Source organism: Melospiza georgiana, chromosome 1 (assembly GCF_028018845.1).
Source record: "Melospiza georgiana isolate bMelGeo1 chromosome 1, bMelGeo1.pri, whole genome shotgun sequence".
NCBI classification, from domain to species: domain Eukaryota; kingdom Metazoa; phylum Chordata; class Aves; order Passeriformes; family Passerellidae; genus Melospiza; species Melospiza georgiana.
In genome coordinates this window covers 20,230,852-20,250,463 of record NC_080430.1, presented here as the reverse complement: position 1 = coordinate 20,250,463, position 19,612 = coordinate 20,230,852, and the positions used below count along the sequence as shown (strand labels likewise).

The 19,612-nt window shown below is 35.4% G+C and overlaps 1 protein-coding gene across 1 annotated transcript in view; it reads left to right on the top strand.

The window, feature by feature from the left end:
* MALRD1 (MAM and LDL receptor class A domain containing 1) overlaps positions 1–19,612 on the top strand; it is a 230,646-nt gene that overhangs the window by 79,575 nt on the left and 131,459 nt on the right. The window contains exons 20-25 of the mRNA XM_058018380.1: positions 101–278; positions 7,599–7,755; positions 11,034–11,144; positions 12,010–12,223; positions 15,767–16,014; positions 18,573–18,870. Coding sequence (XP_057874363.1) covers positions 101–278; positions 7,599–7,755; positions 11,034–11,144; positions 12,010–12,223; positions 15,767–16,014; positions 18,573–18,870 — 1,206 coding nt within the window. The remainder of the gene's footprint in view (positions 1–100; positions 279–7,598; positions 7,756–11,033; positions 11,145–12,009; positions 12,224–15,766; positions 16,015–18,572; positions 18,871–19,612) is intronic.

Below are 19,612 nucleotides of genomic sequence, written 5' to 3'. Positions count from 1 at the left end.
ACTGAATCCTTTTTATTTCCATGCTGCTTTTGGGTTGTAACATGAGTTAAAGATTTTCAATTTTTGTATAAACATGAGTAATCACTGTTGATCTCTAAAGTTTCGGAAGTCTGTGACTTTGAAGATAAAGACCTGTGTGGATGGTATCAACCAGCCTTGGAACAGATGTCAGGAAATGATTCCATACTTATCACAAAGACATTCAAGTGGCAACTTGGAAGAGGAGCAAATCTCTACCCGGAGGAAGAGCAGCACTGCCCATTAACTGATCATACTACGTGAGTACAGATTTTCAGGTGCTTGAGTCTCTTCTAGAGTGTGTGATCTTAATGTGTAGATTGTGTAGAATGTGTAGGTTGTCAAGGGGAAAACCTGCTGCGTTGACAATATTGAAGCAGTTTACTGATTTATTAATGACATGTAATTGACTGACAATAGGTGAAGTAGGTATGTAGGATCAATACTACAAATTAATCAAAATTAAAGAAATCATTAATAAGCAGGTTAAAATTTCTAAACATCTTTCCATAAGTAACTCACAAAAGTTTGAGTATCTCCCCATCCAGAGAAACGCACACGAGGATATATGGAGTACAAGCATGTTGCCCCTTATGGGAAAGCAAGTTTGGAATCCATGGCTGCTCCTGCCTTATCCTCCTTCCAGCACCCCAAAATGCCATCCCAGCAGTTGCTGCAGGCTGCTGGCAGCACCCAGGGGACTGGTGCCCTCTCTGGTCCCTGCTGTGGTTGTGGCACCAGCAAGATGACCTCTGGCTTGTCAAAACCAGGTTTGGCTGCTGCTCTTTGCACTGCATTATCAATTCCTACTATTACAAATTTTCATCCTACTTTTACACTTCTTTTCAAGCTGAGCTCCCTTTTGAAAGCTGGCTTTGTAATTAATTTGGCACTGCTTAATTTAGTTAATTGTGGTTATCCTCTTGATCAGTTTGAGGTGAATACCTTCTCAGTCTTTGTTCACACAGAAATTTATGGTCACTTTTCTACCTTAGTAGCTATTGTTAGTTGTTAGCTGTTGCTTCCAATTTTGTTATTGCTATTGTTAGCTATTGCTCTTATCCCAGCAGTTTTGCCCAAGGGTGGGCTGTACAAGTTAACACAAAATGTCCTATGAATTCTGCCCTCATTTAATATTCAACTAACACAATTCAAAACTACTGTCGTTAGAGCCAACTTCAGTTTAGCTGGTATTTTTTTAACCAGCTATTTTCGTTTTACCATTTCTCTGGGTAATGATATAAGTTCATATTAAAATTCTATTCTCTCAGTGAAGATTTGTAAATTAATGTTGCATTCTGGGTAGATTCATTAAGATAGTTACTAGCTCCACTGAAGATACTCCTTTGATTTATCTCAAGGAGCAAAAATAAGTTTTTCTGCATGAACATTTGGTTTTAAATGTTTTGGGGGTTTTTTGATTTTTTTAAAATTAAGTAAGAAGTGTGTTTTAAAAAAATGCATTAATCCAACGTATTCCAGTTAAAAGTAACAGTAAGAGTTATTGAAAAAGAAATCCCTACAGGTAACTAGAAAACATATTGAGTACAATCAATTTTAAATGCTATACAACTTCACTAATAAGAAAATTTTTTTCCAGTGTAATTACTCTGAACAGAAAAATACTTGCCTGGTTTTAGTGACATGTATGTTTAGTTTCTGTGACAATAGACCATAGACTGCAAAGATGGTCTTTAAGTTAAGGCAACTTCAACAAAATATTTGCTAATTGCTACTAGTTTAAAATGACATTATTATTCAGGCATTTAATCAGCCTGAATTTCTATTGCTATTAAAAGAGTGAGTTCAATATGTTAGTGTCACTGTGTACTTCATTAAAATTACTGTATTTTTACAAAGATCCCAAAACAGCAATACCAAACTCACAAAATCATTCAACAATAGCAAAGAATTACAAGGCTGTCAAGCTGTTTCTAGGTCTCTGCATTAGATTTGAAAGGGAAATTTATCCCATAAAAAAGAGCAACTGTTTAGAATAAATTAGCTGTCAAATCTTTCATTGACTGCTCTTTATTTGTTATTTACTAGCCAACACCAACCCTGTATTTGTACTTAGCAAATCCTCCCACAACCTTTCCAGCATAGGTTTACCTTGGCACAGTGATACATGGAATTGAATTACTGGTTTTCAACATATTTTCAAGGTTTAATGCAACTAACAATATATTGAAAAGGACTGATGAAAAGAGAAAGTAAATGATCCATAGAGATTGCAGCTTTCAGGCAATTCTGTAATGTATTGCTCTTGTGATGTTTCGCATGGGATGCAGTTTGGTTCTGTGGCTTTCCCCTTCCCTTTGTTTATTGGCCTATAGAGAAGTACAGAATATAGATGCTTCCAAATTACCACTGGAGATGCAGAGCAGCGCTTTTGTGGAATTAAAACCCTGCAACATTTGTTTTATTTTCTCATCCATTTTCCCCAAATTTCCACTGGTTAGATAAGTCAAGCTGTGTTACTGTAATCCTGTATGTTTGCAAATCAAAATAAAATATGCAGGACTATGTTTAGAAATGTTTGGATTCATTCTGATTCAAGAGTAGTTGGCAGTGCAGCTTAGAGTGAGTTCTTTCAGCAAAACTACCTGTGAATACTTGTAGTCAAACCATCTGCTTCCCCAGAATAAGTACCTGGGCTAGCCACAGGTAGGCTGCTGAATTGTGAGATGAAGGTGTGAGTCTTTGAAGATATAATTACATTAATTAAGTGAAAGTAATTGCTTTGGAAATGGAGGGAACAGCTTGTATGAGTATATAGAAACCAAAGGCTGCTGGAATAGAAGCCATTATGGGAGTCTGCCATTGGAGCCTGGCTTGAGCTATTCAGTCCCTGGCTTGAGCTAGAAAAAGTCTGTCATGTGTTGTGCAAAGGGCTGGGTGACATTGGCACTGTGCAATCAAAAGCCACTATTCATGCTCGAGTGTGAGCTCCTGTGATGTGTTTCTATACTTAGCAAATGGAATTCTCTATTGCAGTTACGTTTCTAAAAGCTGCAACAGTAAAAGTATCAGTTTGTGTAGGGTTAAACAAGTGTATTAAATTGAAAGCAGCAAATGGATGTCTATTAGTTTATTTCCTTTTTAAACATCTGGTTAGTGATGTTGCAAATTCTCAGACATTATTAATGATATTTGGGTACCAATGTTAATTAAAAACTTTGTAGTCACTTAATTGATATGATAATTCAGGCATCAAATCTAATAAATCAAAACAAAAATGGATGCAGAGGAAAAATGAAGCTGACATGATAATTATTGCTGTGTAAATAGTTCCCCTGATAAACATATTTTTAATACATCTGTCATTCTTTTGTGTCTTCTTTTCAGACAATCATTACCAGAATTCAGGAAATTTATGAAAATTAAAAGTTTTAAGTAACATATTTAAGCCCAGCAGTCAAACTGAAGCCACTGTCATCACTGATTCAAACCAGCAGCTTGAGCTTTGATGGCCCACAATTTCCTGATGTGTCCAATATTCCACAATCCATTCCCTTTGGTCAAGAGAGTGCTTCTTTTCAAGGTCATCCAGTGCCCTACTGGGTTTTCTTGAACACTATTTTGGTTTTTTCTCTATACAGAAACCCCTCTGTTCTAATAGCAGGTCACTCACCTGGGCAGATCCCAGACAGATGGTGTTGGAAAATTGAAGAATAATACTTTCAGTGCATAATAGGTGCAATAGGTGTGGGGCTCTGCTTTGCTATATAGATAGTGTTCAGTGTTTATGGACATATACAATCAGGAAAAATGGAAATTTTTCCTGCATGTGAAGGCTGCTACTTTCTGAATTTTGAAATAGCTGATCATTGGGATACTTACAACTCTAAGGAGTTAAAATATCTCTCTCCAGTTTATGCCTTCTCTTAGGTTTTTTTTTTGTTTTTTTTTTTTTTTTTTCTTGTTATTGCTGAAATTTGGTAGGAAATCAGAACTTTTTAATGCAAGGGAATTGTTTGCTTTCTAATCAGGTTTAATTTTCAGTCCTAAAGAAAAAGAATGAGTAATGGGTATTTTAAAAGTCCATTTAAATGATTCTCAAACAATTAGTAGAAGATACACAGATGAATTTCCACTTTGAAAACAGACATGTCCAAAAATTCATTAAATAAGGGCTTGCACTTGCTGTACAAGAAAGTAAACCTGAATAAGTTTTGATCCCATTTCAGACATTGCAACAATAGACAATTAGAACTGTGAAATGTGCAATTCACAGCATGAGACATGACTTGATAATTCTGCCAGATTTAAGATGGGACTAATTTTTTGATAGGTCTTCAACGTTTCTTAGGCCACCTAATCTTTCCCTAGTTATTATATTCAGTTCACTGTGTTCTTTGGAATGCCTTGAAGGGAAAATAGCAGGAAGATTCTTCTATAAATGTCCATTCTTTGCCAACTACTGCTCAAAAGATATTTGAAATATTAAGCTATTAACTGAGACAAGTATGCAAATATAGGTCAGTAGCTTATGTTGAAAATTTTATATCCATTAAAATGTTGTGAATTTCCCTCTGAAATTAATTAGGATTTTTGGACTGGCACAGGAATGTCTTTGTATAGGGAATGCTTGTAATACAGAGGTAAAATTAATTATTTTCAGAGGGTAAATATCAAGATTTTAATGACACTTACTGTAGCTGCCAACTAAGAGGTTTTCCCTGGGTTAGTTTTCTAAATTGGCCTGAGCTCTTCCAGCTACTGCCAGGGGAGTCTGCCTGTATTCTACTGAATTTCAGCACTTACATAAGATCTATGCTGAAAGCTAGATTTATTCACTATTATATATGTTGAAAAATACCATGTTTTAAACTTGTTATCATCAACTTCTTGATGTCTCACTTAAAAAAACCAAAACAAAACAAAAAACAACTCAAGGGAGTCTTTATGGAATAGGAAAGAAATTAATTCAAGGATGGGTCTGATTAACTCTCAGAATGAAGAAAGTTGTCTTCTCCAAAGATCACTTAAGAAAAAAGGTTGGAGTGAAGACAAGAATACCATCTGGCAGAATAAGAGATGCTGTTAATTTACATTTATTTATTATTTTACATTTATGGAAGCTTTGGAATACCTTGTCACTGTATATTTTTTACTAGGTTAAAATAAAAGTGGGCCAGCTAAGAAATCCTTTCTTTTCAAAGTCAGAGCTTGACACACTGAGCAGATGATTGCATGTACATTAATTGGCTCTGCTAAAAAATTTGCATCCACAGAAGGTATGGACCCTCTAGCTAGTTTGAACTCTGCAAGCAGAATGATTACTTATTACTTTTTTCAAAGTCTTCCCCCTGCAGATCATGCACCTCCCTGGCGCATGCAGGCTTCTGTACCAGGCAGCTTAAGAATTCAAGACAGAGAAATTACTTTGTTCTGTGAGCAAACATAATGCAGGTTAATTTTCACTGGAATTTAGCTTTCCTTTTAAACATAGATAGGTCACAAGTACATTAGTCTTGTAGTCCTCGGTGTAAAAATGTCCATGATAGGAGTGAAAGTCAACAAGGATGCTCTACACCCACTCACCCATCCCCTTCTGATCCCTCCATTTGCCGTTACTTGCCCACATAACCTTAATCTTCTTGTAATCACATGCCACCACTGTGTTTAATGGCTAGCACTGTGAAGTGTTTCATACACGGGACTTTCATCTGGTGTACTAAATGTGATATTACAGCAAACACTGAAACAAGGTCAAAAAAGTTTGCAAGGACACTTGTCTTAGGCTGCACTATGGGGCAGTGGTATCTGGGCATAGATGTGATCTTTGGCCTGCCTGTGTCTGACAGAGCACACTAACAAGAGATAGATGACTGAATTTCATCACAGAACTGATTGTACCCTGCCACTGTTTCAGACTAATCTCACTGAGAGGCATGGATATAATACTGAATACTCTGGGAACTTTGAGATCTGTAAGTGCTGTTACTCTTCAGAGCTTTTTGTCATTCTGTTTCTCACAAGTCCTTTTGAATTCTGTTGTAAATACAGTGCCAACACCCTTGGGTCATTGAAGGCAAGAGTTCCCAGAAGCAGAGTAAATTCTGAATTTTTCAAAATTTTTGCAAACATTAAGAGAACTCGACCCTCTTCTACCTCCAAGCAAAACTCTGGTAGAATACTCAGCACCAAGGCAAAAAAGAAAAATTGCTACCTTGAAATGACAGCTTTCTTCAGCAGAAAGGAGGGAAATAAATGAGTTGTCCAAATGCCTATTTCTTGAAAGATCTGTAATTTTGAGTTTTCAAAGTTTTCAGCTATTAGTTATAGTAGAGTCAGTTTATTTGGAGAATGTTTTAATACTTAGGCTAAACGATTAAGCAAATGCATGCAATAATTATAAAAGTGTCTGAGTTGCCAGGACTCAGTGATAAAAGAAAAGCATCAGCAGCAATTCTCTTATCTGCCTTTTCATGAAAAGGAAAAAAAGGATTGTGGAGAAGATCCTGATTTCCGCAAATCCTAACTCTTCCTTCCCCCTAGGATTTTGCCCAGATGAACTTTGGTCCCATGTTTATGAGCAGTTTTCAGTGATCTCACATGTAACGTATCTGATCTATGCAAAATGAAGATCTGTCCCATTAAAATGTTGCCTTTTTGATTATTTAGTTGGTTGATTGGTAGGTTTTTGTTGTTTGTTTGTTGCTGGTGTGACACATGGGGAGGTAGAAGCAATAGTCTAGCTCAAAAACTCTCTGATTTGTGAAGATTTTTGAAGGCCTGTTTCTGACCCCGTGCCAGCAAATTCTTTACTCTTCTCTTTAAGCAGGATTTTCAGTCTGTGAAGAGTGTGATGTCATGAGGTCTTTGAGCATCTTGTGTTTCTCTTGTCCGTGCTTGCTGGCGAGGGTCATTGTCTTCTCACAGCTGTAGTGATTCAACTTTACAGAGTGGTTGCTCAGAACTTGTCCAGTCTGGAAAACCAAAAGGAAAGGAAAACCAAATAGCAGCACCTATTTAAAAATGTTGGCTCCATTGTCAGGTTTTTAAGCACTTGTTGGGAAAGATCTTTTTGAGAAGTACTGAGGGTGAAGCACTTCTGCTGGAGAGAAGAGAAATTTATCTTTGGTCAACAGCTGCATTTTATTTTGGAAAGTAAGGTTTTTAGGGGCTAAACCTTAAATACCCAAAATGCTAAAACTGCACTCCTGGTATCTCTGTACACTCAGAATCTGATGCTTACTTCAAAGAGACCTCATCTTTCCTGGTAGCATAGGAGATAAAATTTCATCCAATATCTTGGGTTTTCCTGATATTAAGCCAGGATCAAACCCTGTAAATTCCCCCAGGAAAGAAGGTAGCAGGAAAAGCCAGAGTCCCTCTGGCCCACATCTGCATGATTCTGTGGGTTCACTTCAGATCTTTTTTTTTTTTTTTTTTTTTTGCCAATCTCTGATGTAAAAATACTATCTGCATTTGCAAGGGTTTTTTTTTGAATTCTGGCTACATACTAAGATGCATCCAGATACCCAGACAGCAAATGCTATCTAAGGAAATGATAAATTAATTGTGATGAAATGTCTTGTTTTAATAAGTTATAACCCTTTTTCTCTGAGCAGGTGCTCTCAAGAAGGCTGGTATCTCTTTGCAGACAGCTCAAATGGAGAATTTGGTGACACGGCTGACATTGCTACCCCAGTCATCTCCCTTACAGGGCCCAGATGCAAAATCATATTCTGGAACCACATGAATGGTTCAACAATAGGTTCTCTGGAGGTATGGAGGTGCTCTTTATTTTGTTTTGTTTTGTTTTTCTGCATGAAATTGCTGTGAGGAAATTCATGTATTCTCTTCTGGTTTCATTAAAGCCCAGACTGCTAATAAACGAAAATTAACAATCGCTAGCATTCTACTGCTCTCAATATGTTATGATATGAAGAAAGAATTATTTCAAATACTGGAGTAATTATAAATTAGAAGTTTTTACAACAAGCAACAATTTTGACTGTTATAGACATGCCATGGTTGGAAATTCAGTACAAGAAAAAGTTTTGTGTCACACAGTACCATTTGACACTGAAAAGCAGCAATAGATATTTGGACATCAAGGTCTTTGGCCAATGTGGGAGCATGGGAAAAAGAAGTAATTGCATCAAAATTCAACATAAAATCTTCTAGAAAGCATTTATTCCTTGAAAAGCTGAACATATCACTTTCAGAGATTATTTATATTCATGTAAGCAGCGTTGAACTATTTCTGTGGCATATAAGCAACAAATTTGCTTCCCCATACCCTTTTTCCTTATTCTGGTTTAAATAAAAGCACTTCTGTAAAGGAAATTTAACTCATTAGCAGCTTGTAGATCAAATAAGTCACTGCAGACAGAAATGAATTACACAACAACATTGTTCTAAACACTTATTTTTGCCACACAGCTGTGTGCTTATAATGGGATTTCCCAGGAATGTATAGAGTAACCTACAGTATCAGGAATGGATTGAAAAAAATGCTCATATAAGTTACCCAGTCACCTGTCAGTATCATATTGGATGTGGGCAGTGCATGAGGATTTAAATATTCAAATTATAAAAAAAGCTGATATAATTCAGTGTTTTGAAAACAAAATTAATATTTGTGTTGACATTAGAAATGAGATGTGGGATGTGGTGAACTACACACCATGTGACTGGCTAGATGTTTTGTGGAAGCATGTTCCATGTTTTCTTGAATTTTTTTCTAAACAATTTTTTTGAAGTATTGGTAAATTTCCCCCAACTCCAAGCTATGCTGCTTGGAAAGTGGTCAAATATTAATTAATCAGAATCAGTGTGAAATCAGAGGATAAAAATGATTAATCCTCAGTTTTAAGGCTTGGGACCAATTAATGTGCTTTTGGATTTCTTTGCATACTCCAGGATCCAGGCTCCTTTGCAGAGTAAGAACCCATGTTAGTTGGAATCATGTTCAAAGAATGTTTTGTAGAAAATAACAGCAATTCTAAGGAGCCATGCCCAGTATTACCAGCACAAAAGACAAATGTGTATAGTACAGATTTTTTCTTTCTCAGTTTCAACACTCATTACAATTTCCCTCTATTCTTTAACTGATCCTCCTTCACCTCAAACTTACTTCATTTTAAGATGTACCATAGGAAAATCATGAAACCTTTGCACACTGCTAATAATTGCTTATAATTGCTTGATTATTCATTTAATAATGGGTATAAGAATAGCAGAATAAAAAATTATTTAGGTGATTTCTCATTATTTATACTAAGAATGCTCTATGTATTGTAGGAATGGGAATATTTCTGTGCTTAAAATATCTTTTATCCATATCTTCCCCCAAGACTACCATATTTTTTCTGCACCCATGCCATCAAATATCATGTAAGATTGCTGAAGATTTTCCTGCCTTTTGCATGAATGGTTACCTTCCTGTGCTTCCATTACTTTCTTTCATATTGATTTGCTGTAACTTTCCTGAGCAACCTCAATTTGATTATTTGTGGGAACCTTTCTTGTTCAGTTTTTGTACTTTGACTCAGCATGGGTAATACCACCAAAGTATTAGATGTGCTTTTTTTGCAATGTAATTGAAATGCATTAAGGTTCAAAGTGCATTAAGGTACAGAGAAGCATTGAGTTTTAATAGCACACAAATTAATGGCCATGTTTTACTCTAAAGTTTTAACCTGTTTTCATGATATGATTGATATATAATAGAGTAGATAATTTGCAGTCTGTAAAAACACGTACATGTGTGTCTACAGTCACACACATGCCTTCATTTAACTATATTATTTGCATTTGTCTGTAATCCCTTTCCCACTAATTTATTTATTTTCATTTTAAATTCATGTCTTCTAGGGCAGATCTTCCTGTCTATAAAGTCAGAAGTCACTTGTTTTTCTATCCAATTTAATATATTATCTGTTCCTTTTTCCCCTCTAAAATGAAAGCTCTTTAGTGTGAGGATTTGCTGTTTGCTTGGCAGAACTTACCTGTTATGCAATATCATATACACTCGTGGGACTGCATAAATTTAAAACAAAAAAAAGGTTTTTTCATTATGATAAAAAAATGCCTGGGCTGCCCTAAGAAGATTACACAGCATAGCAGTAAATCCTGGAAAGCAGAAGTAGTTCAGGCAAGTGGTGAATGGATGTTTAACTCTGCTAGTGCTGGCTTGAGACACAGCCTGACACACCTCATCAAACACCCATCTTGTTATTGTCAGCTCAGTTGAATTTGGATGCCCAAGAGATTGGACCAAAGAATATTTAGGACTCTCTGCTCATGTTGAAGTGTGTCACTATTCCCCAATTTGCTGTTTACAAGGGTATGGGCTTTTACAAGTCTTTCATTGCTCTAAAGATTAGATTTTGTCTTTATAAAAAAAAATATATATTTGTAGAAGAAACAATGTTTCATAAGAATCAGGATAAGAAAATCCATTCTGGAAGAGCAGTTAATTGTATGCATGAACAAATATATTTTTCAGCAAGTCTTGTTCACTCTGTGTCTGTGTTGTACAACTGAGTCACAACCCACTGATAAACAATTTTTATTCACTGGTAGCCACTCTGGATAAATTAATGAGATTCATTAGTCCAGTTAATGCTGTGGGCTGTGAATGTTTATGAGGAGGTCAGAAAATCTTAAAACATTATTTTCTTAGTATAGTCATTTCTACTGACACATCCATGTGCATCAGGTTGGACGCTAGGAAAAGGTTCTGCACCCAGAGGGTGGCTGGGCACTGCAGCAGGATCCCCAGGGCAGCGGGCACAGCACCAAGGCTGGCACAGTGCAAGGAGCCCCTCAGCAGTCCCAGCTGTGTGATTCAGCTTTGGGTTGTCCTGCAAGGGGTAGGGACCTGGATTTAATGGCCCCTTCCAATTCCAGATATTCTGTGATTCTGTGAATTTTAATGGTGGAATAGGGATTAGACGTAGAAGATAATATCGTATCCTTGTATACGATTATAGGACTCTTAAGTGAGTTGGCAATGGAAACGTTTTTTTGTAATCTTAAGTTATTTTCTTTTTTAGGTACTCTATAAAAGCAGTAACAAGACTTCTAAACTGTGGAGTCAAACTGGCAGCCAAGGTCCCCAGTGGAACAGAGCAGAAGTGTTCTTAGGAATTCGTTCAAATTTTCAGGTGTGTCTTCCAATATGATGTGCTCCTAGACAGCTGGCTATTAGTCCTTCTATATTAAGCATTCTTCACCTTCTCATTTTCCTTTTCACACCATGCATGTACCTCTTCTGCCACATAGAAGAAATAATCTCTTTGGCTGTCTGATTAATTATCTGAGCTGGACTCATGTTTCCCATTCCTCTTTTTTCTCAGACTGATTTCCATTTTTAAGACTGAGAATCCCATCTATCCTTGAATCCTCAACTTAAAATATTCTACTTCTTTCTCTTTAGTGTGCAGTAAGTAAAAAGATCTGGATTTTTGGAAAAAAATCTTGAGCATGATGTTTGCTTTGAAATCAGAGCAGATTCCCAAACCTCTTAGAGATACTTGCTTTGTTGCAGACTTATGGAAAAAAACTAAAATTCCCAAGGATAGTCAATAACAGATTTTATAAAAAGTTACATTTCCTGGTACTTCTGTCTTGGAATTTTAATGAAATTTTAAAATTCTTTTTACATTCATGGGAATTAAATGATGAATGGCAGACTAGTATTTTTCAGACTTTCTTTGCAGAAGTAGGAAGAACCCTTGCCATTAGTTCAGGATGAGTGAGGACTAGTATCTCTTTGAATGGCATGATTAATTTCCTTTTTTTTTGGTATGCTTGGTAATGTTAGCAGATAGTCCTTCAATAACTACAGAGACAGATCTGTACCAACTCTGGTACAAGATTTTGTAGAATTATGCTTTGACAGTAAGAACTGACCACTTCATATTAAAAAATTTGTGAAGCCCATCAGTCTCTGTTCTTTTCATGTTGTGTGTATAAGCTTTTCTCTATCTTATCAGTGGCTTACTGTAATAGCTCTGTAATTTTTATTAGGTTATTTTCAGGGCAAAACGTGGTGTCAGTTACATGGGAGACGTGGCAGTGGATGATATTACCTTTGAAGATTGTTCCCCTCTGCTAATCTCAGACAAACCTTGCACATCAGAGGAATTCATGTGTGCCAACAAATACTGCATCCCAAAGAGTAATCTGTGTGATTTTGTAAATGACTGTGAAGATAACTCAGATGAAAGCCCTAGTATTTGCAGTAAGTATGGTAGTTTTTTAATATAATTATCATAAATAACTCTGCCTGCTGTGAATTTTTGATACTCAAATAATCTTGACAACTCATCAGCTAAGAAAGCAAACAAGAAGGCAATAATTTAATTCTATTCCTAGGCTTTTAAGGATTTTTAATTATTATTATTTAATTTAAAATCCACGATACAAAATACAAAGAGCTGCTAATGGATGTCTTAAAATAACTCAGAAAGCAGCTGTCTTTAAAAGCAGAATAAAATTATCCTGCTTTCCATATGAAAAGAATGTATTAAAGCTTGAAAAAAATTCAAGCATAATACCTTTGGGAGACAAGCAGCCTACCTCCTTAGATATTTCAAGGGTTGTCAGGTCTCAGCAAATTATTTTAATCTGAATATTGTACAATTTTGGTTTTACAAGACATATCAAGAAGCAGCATATGTAGTATCTGATTCAAAGAATGATGTTTCATACCAAATGGCTCCTTCTGAATCCCAATATATGGTATTAACACTTCCTTCCTTTACTACTACAAATGTGGGAAATGCTCACACAATCAAGTCTCCATTGATTGGTACCATATTAACAGTTACCTCATTTTTACTGAGAATATTAATTCAGTTTATCAAATTCTCAGTGAATACGATTCTTTGAAGCAAAGATATGCTGATATTCTATGAAAGCTAAGGTACATCACAAAGGAACCATGTTTTGCAAATTATTTTCACACTATTAAACTACTCAATGATTTCCAATCCAGGAATGGTACATCACTAACCTATACAGGGACCAGCTGAGATTTTCTGCAACTAAAAATGAAGAGTATTTCAAGTTTCAATTACTCTGTTAAAAAAATATTCTCAAAATTTGACTTTTGTTATCTGATTTTTTTTTTAATCTTAATGGGATTTTTTGTTTATTTGTTTCTTTGAGGTTTTTGTGGGGAGGTTCTGCATTGTCTGTGTTTCTCATGAAATATCATCAGACGAATATAAATTGAAGTATTAAGGGCAAAATAGTTCAAATAAACTGATGGGATTTAATTTTGCAACCACTATAATAAGGATTTTATTCCAATTTCCCACTAGAAGAGATTAATTGAAACAGTCCCATACAGTGAATTCTTTCCTCTAACATTTTTTTTATTATTACACTTAAGTAATTAAAAAAAAAATGCAAAATCGTTTTAAAAAGTTTTCCTAACTGCATTTTAATTATAAGCTTTACAGTGAATCATTATAGTGCTTTACAAGCACAGGAGTCATTTATTGTGCAAGTGCACAATCATCTGCAGTAACTTGAGCTTCTAAGCAGGCTGCCTGAATTTTCTTTTTCATCAGTGGAGTAGCTTGTTTTCAGGCTGAAGTTCATGCAACTTAAAATCAGTTGTTTGAGTTAGATCAAAGAAGTTGTCCTGTAGATATGAATGTTTGTCTTTGTTGACAATAGAGATCCTACAAGGACATCTAAACTTAGATTAGGTAATACCCAATATGTACAGCATTAGCAGGGATAGCAGTGCTCATGCCTTAAGGTCTTGATTCTTGAAAACAGGCCTTTAAAATGAAAGGGTCAGTTGTAAGCATTCTATTGACTCAAGATGGAATTTGTAAATAATGGAAGGAATTTCTTTAAGAATGGTCTTGAGATATTAAGTAGTTAATCAGTTGAAAAAATAATTAGGAAAAATTTTATGGGCAGTTTCATCAATTGAGTTAATCTACAATCTGTGATTTTCATAAGAGATTATCATATAATTTCACACATCCAGTCTGGGTTGGTTTTAATTGTTACTTCTGATGGCACTATATTTGCAGATAGAGGTAAAAAGGGAAGCTAGTTTTGCTAAGCAGCTTATACTTTTAAGAAAAAGTTTCTAACATTTTTACTTTATGACATTCAGAGATTAAAATTCAAAGAAAAAATATTTTATCTGATTTCAGCCTGAAATTTTTGAGGTAGCTGTCTTTCCTGTTTTGTTCCATGTGTAGATTCCATGAAGTTTAGATCCTCAGCCTGGCTACTGATGCTTCTAAGTACCTTTCAGTTAAATAAAACTACTTCCATGTGTCTGAACTTTATTAGACCTCAGAAGAGGCTCAGATTTTGATTACATATTAGAAGAGATATTTTGTAATTTCTGATACTGTCCTACAAAATAATACATACAGATTCCAAATTTCTCTTCAAGGCACTTTCCTTTTTAGCAATAATAGCAAGAATATTCAGGGCACAGTCAAAAGGTTCTTGAAGTCTCTGCTGAAATTCCACCTTATTTCAGCAATTTTACTCTTACCTGGTAATCATTACAATGAACTTATAGATGTATAGAGAGAAAAATATAGAGAAATTAATCTTCTGAAATGATGAAATTGACTTAATTTATGTGGACAGTTTACTCACCATGCTGGCTGTTTTGACATTCAAGATGCAAAAATTTATAAAGAATATGCATGATGTTTCATAAAAAAATCAATAAAAATAATGACAGCTTTCTTCTTTTCTAGGCCTTAAGTACAAGTCAAGGAGATATGTAGATAACCTTAGAATCATTTATGTTGGAAAAGACCTTTAGAATCATTAAATCCCACTATCAGCATCACCAATTTCACCACCAAACCATGTCCCTAAGTGCCACATTTATGTGGCTTCTGAAGACCTCCAGGGATGGTGACTCAACCGCTTCCCTGGGCAGCCTGTTCCAATGCTTAACAATCCTTTCCATGAAAAATTTTTCCTAGTATCCAATCTTAGCCTCTGCTGGTGCAACTTGAGGTGCTTTCTGCTTCTCCTATCACTCATTACTCGAGAGAAGACGCTGAGCCCCACCTTGCTATAGCATCCCTTCCAGTAGCTGTCAGGAGCAATACCGTCACCCCGACCCTCCTTTCCTCCAAACAACCCCAGCCCCCTCAGCTGCTCCTCTTCAGACCTGTGCCCCAGGCCCTTGCCCTTCTTTGGAGACAATCCACCACCAACATAGTTTATCTATGTTTCTATATTGGCTAAGGAAATACAAGTGAACCGAGGGTTTGTGCAAAAGTAACTTTGGGTGCGATGTGGCTCAAGATTATCACACCCACGTTTGTGTTTTGTCTGTATCTGTCTATACAGAAGCTGTGTTTTTATGGTGCTCAGTACTTTCATTTGGATGTGTCTGTTTGCTAGATAGAGGCATTTCTTCCTGTTCTCACCTGATCTTAACATATTTCTTCAGAAGGAGGCTGGTTTTCTGCACATCTTGAATGCTCTTTGGGGGGCTAGTTAAGATCCTAAAGAGCTAAAATTGTTAATCAAATTTGGTTACATTTATACCATGAATCCTGTTGACTGTAATAAAATGCGCTGGACCCAAGTCATATATATGCAAGTAGGTTTATCCTATTATAGTCCAGAGTATTCAAAATGCTCTTTTAAATGAGATACATGGATATTATTTTTATAGTGAATTTTTTTCCCCATAGATTGGAGTACTAGGTTTTACTATATATACTTAATTAACTACTTGAAAATAAATCTCTTATCATGTGCGGCAAATATATTTCAGGTACATCTATTGGGCATTGCAATTTTGAGTTTGACCTTTGTGGATGGAAGCAAGATGAAAATGATCATTTCAACTGGCACCTCAGAACTAGCAGTACTGCAAAACTGGGCACTGGACCAGCTACTGATCATACACTGCAAGAACCATCTGGTCATTATATTTTTATAAAGAGTTCATTTTTTCAGCTATCAGGACAGAAAGCTAGGATTTCTAGTCCTGTCTTAAGCAGAAAGAATAAAAACTGCAAGGTATGTGAGGGTGTGGTAGCAGCAGGAATGAAGAATTTGATTTCTAGATTGCACCATGAATGTACTCATAAAATGATTAAAGATGATTACTGAAATAATTATTAAGAAAAAAAAAACCCTATCCTTTCGTAGAGATGTCAGGATCAGATCTTATTTCATTTTAACCATAAGAAAAATCTTGCTGCAGGAGAAGAGTTATTCTGGAAGTAAATGAGTACTCCGTGAGATTCAGATGAAGCTGCCAGTAAATGCAGTGTCTGATTTACAATGTCTTATGCAACTCATCCAAAGTAATAAACAACTATTTAATGGTTTCTGATTTTATGGAGAAAGTGTCTATAAGTGCAGTAAGAATTGCTTTTAAAAGAATAAAACTGCAAAAGAAAGGATGTTTAACAGAAGGCTTTGTTACCAGCTCTTCTCTAGAAAATGGAGAAGGGTAAGCTTGATCTTCCAACCAGCACATTCTGGTTACTTCAGCTTGAATATTTCTTTGCAAACCTGGTTTTGATACATTTTCCTGGTTTTGATACATCTTTTATAGTCTTTGCTTAAAATATAATGCCCCAGAAACTTTAGCTATGCCTTATTTTGAAACTACAAATTTACCTTTATACATCTAATAAGTAGGCCTCTCAAGAGGATATTTTTACGAGGCCATTTTTTAAAAAAGCTTATGAAATTAACTGTTTGTGTGATCACAGACCTATGCTCATCAAATGAAGGTGATCTTAGACTAAAATAGTCCTAAACATTTTATTGGCTATGCAGGTGACCTCTCTGGGCAAAATGCCCAGTCATGAGCCTCTAGTTTCATTTACCTCATACTATTCCTGAGGAATATTCTTGAGCAGTTTATCTGTAACTTGGAAAGAGTTCTGCTTATGTTTGAGATTTCTAACCAGTTCATTTTACTGAAACACTTCTCTCTGAAAAGTATGTAAATTCTTTATCTTTCCTGACTTAAGATCAGGAAGTATTAAATATAAAGGACTTGATTTATGATTCAAAAGAAAACTTGAATAATTATGATATTCAGTAGCAGAATTTAACCTAGTCATTATAAAATTATCTTCAAAACTGGAAACATGTTAATTTTTCTATTGCCTAAAGTACATATACTAAAAATATTCTGCTTGCACAAACATGGAGATCTCGACCTTTTGCTTCTAGCATCGTATTTATGAGTATCTCTTTCTCTGCATTACCTGGTTTTATGCTCTAAAAGTAACTTTTCCACTTTTTGACTTCTTTTTATGAAGCATAAAACATACGTAAAGAAATGCAGAATAACTGAGAATGACATGTTGACATCTGTACTGTTACATATCACACATTAAATGCAATTAAGTGATTGAAATATAACTATGGGAAACTGTTGTTTTTATCACATAGAAAATTATTTACAAAAGCAAACGTGTACACAGGTTGTGCAGACCAATCTCTTGACATTGATCATGCGGCCAGAAGCAGTCATATTTATGATATTTTACTTTTTGCAAGTTTTGAGCAGTTCTGAAATGTACACATAGACAAATACCAAAGGAAGTGCAATGATTGGTATAGGAAATTGTATGAATGGAAAAAAATATGTCAAGATCTGAAACCTCATCGCATGAGATCAGAGAGTCACCTGAAATATTTTACTCCTTCCTATGGGTTATTTGAGAAGAAAATCCTTCATCATATTACAACAGATTTAGTATGGCATCTTAGACCACTTCAAGTCATTGAAAAATGAACAAATGATACTCATTTTCAAATCATTGAAAATGAACATTTACATCAACTGGACGAGTTTTATGATAGAAAACAAATAAAGAGCAGTAACTATAAAGGGACATGAATGAATAAAAATATTTTGTCTATATACAAGACTTTCAGAAACAAAGCTGCACCTTCAAAATTAATAGAAATCCAAGACTGAATTGTAAAGAATTGAGAGTGCAGTTAAATGTGATGAATTTTCACAATGATCTTTTTATGTATGTATTTGGTATTTTGTATTTAAAAATTCCCACATTTTTACTAAAAATAGATAAATAACTGTTTTGTAATCCAAGTACCTCCTCTTATATATTTTAGTTTTCTTTGGGGTTATTTTTGCATATGTCCATGTAAAATTTTGCTTCCACTATAGATTGGATTATTTTCTAATTGCACATTCTATAGCCTACATAAACACATTTTTAACCAGAAAATTGTTCAGTAAATGGAAGTTGCTTCCTATATTGTAAATGACACTACTACATTCCTCTGTTTCCTTAAAAATATTTTAGTTCTTTCACATTTAAATGCAAGAGTCATTCAAAGGGATGCAAGATCTGCTGCTGAATATTTTAATGCTGGTTTTGAAATTTGGCTTATGGAATAGTTAAAAAATTGTAAATAGTAAGTTCTTCTGTTACCTTTTGATTAAACTATTTTTCAATCAATAAAATTATTGACTTCTCTGAATGCTATTAGTAATGCTCAGTTTAAGAATTAGAGTCAATACAATAGCAGAATTTGACTGAAGTCACCTATTGCATACTTTATGCTCTTGTTTTTGCCTACAGATAATTTTCTATTATCATATGTTTGGAGCTCACATTGGATCGTTGATTATCTACCAGAGAACTACATTGAAACATGAAAAAATTCTCCTTAATCTTACTGGAAACCAGGGAAATTTCTGGCAGCGCAAGGCTCTGAACCTGTCTGGAGATGGAGATGAAGATTTTCAAGTTGTCTTTGAAGGGATAGCTGGAGAAGGTCCCAAAGATGGCATAGCACTTGATGACCTCACATTTTCCAGGGAGTGCTTACTGTCCCAGGAATTTTTACCAGCTGAACCCACAAAGGTACCTCCAACAGGTATGTTCCAGCTATGGACAGTCTATGTGTGTTTGGAAAGAAGGAATAGCAGCATTATTTTCATTTCTTTGTCTCTCCTTCAAAAGAGAAATAGTATAAATATCTTGTTAAATAAATTCAGAAATTTTAACACTTTTAGGCAGCCCATGAAATTCTAATAAAATCATTTTATGAAATAGTTGTTTGGGTATTTGAGTCAACTGTTGTGAATCTGCAAAGCTTCTTGTCCAGCCGTGTACACTTAGCCAATATCCTGCTTAATTCAGTAGGATTTATTTATCAAAAGTTGTAAAATAGAGTTGTTGTAGAATGAAGAACAGAGTGGGACAGTTTGCAATAAGGCCAGCAAGCTTAAATGGATTTTGGCTAGTAGGAATTGCTACCAATACTGGTTAGGCACCACAAACATCTTCTGCCTGTGTGGTATGGTGCCGACATCAGTGCAATTATTTGCACCATCCTCACTTACTGCACTAGGGAAATAAAACTCAGAAAACATTTACCAGAAATTATACAGTTTGGATGGGGATGGATCCCAATAACCCCAAGGTAAGAGCTACTCATGAAAGCACTGCTGCTGTAGGTTAGCAGTATTTGCTTGGACACAAATGATGAAGGAGAGGCTCTTTTTGACAGAACAGGACTAATCTTTTTCCTCCTTCCACATCGATCACAGAGCTACTGAAATGTAACCCCCTGAAGTGGAATTTAGGAGATGCATTTTGTTCCTAGGTCTACTACA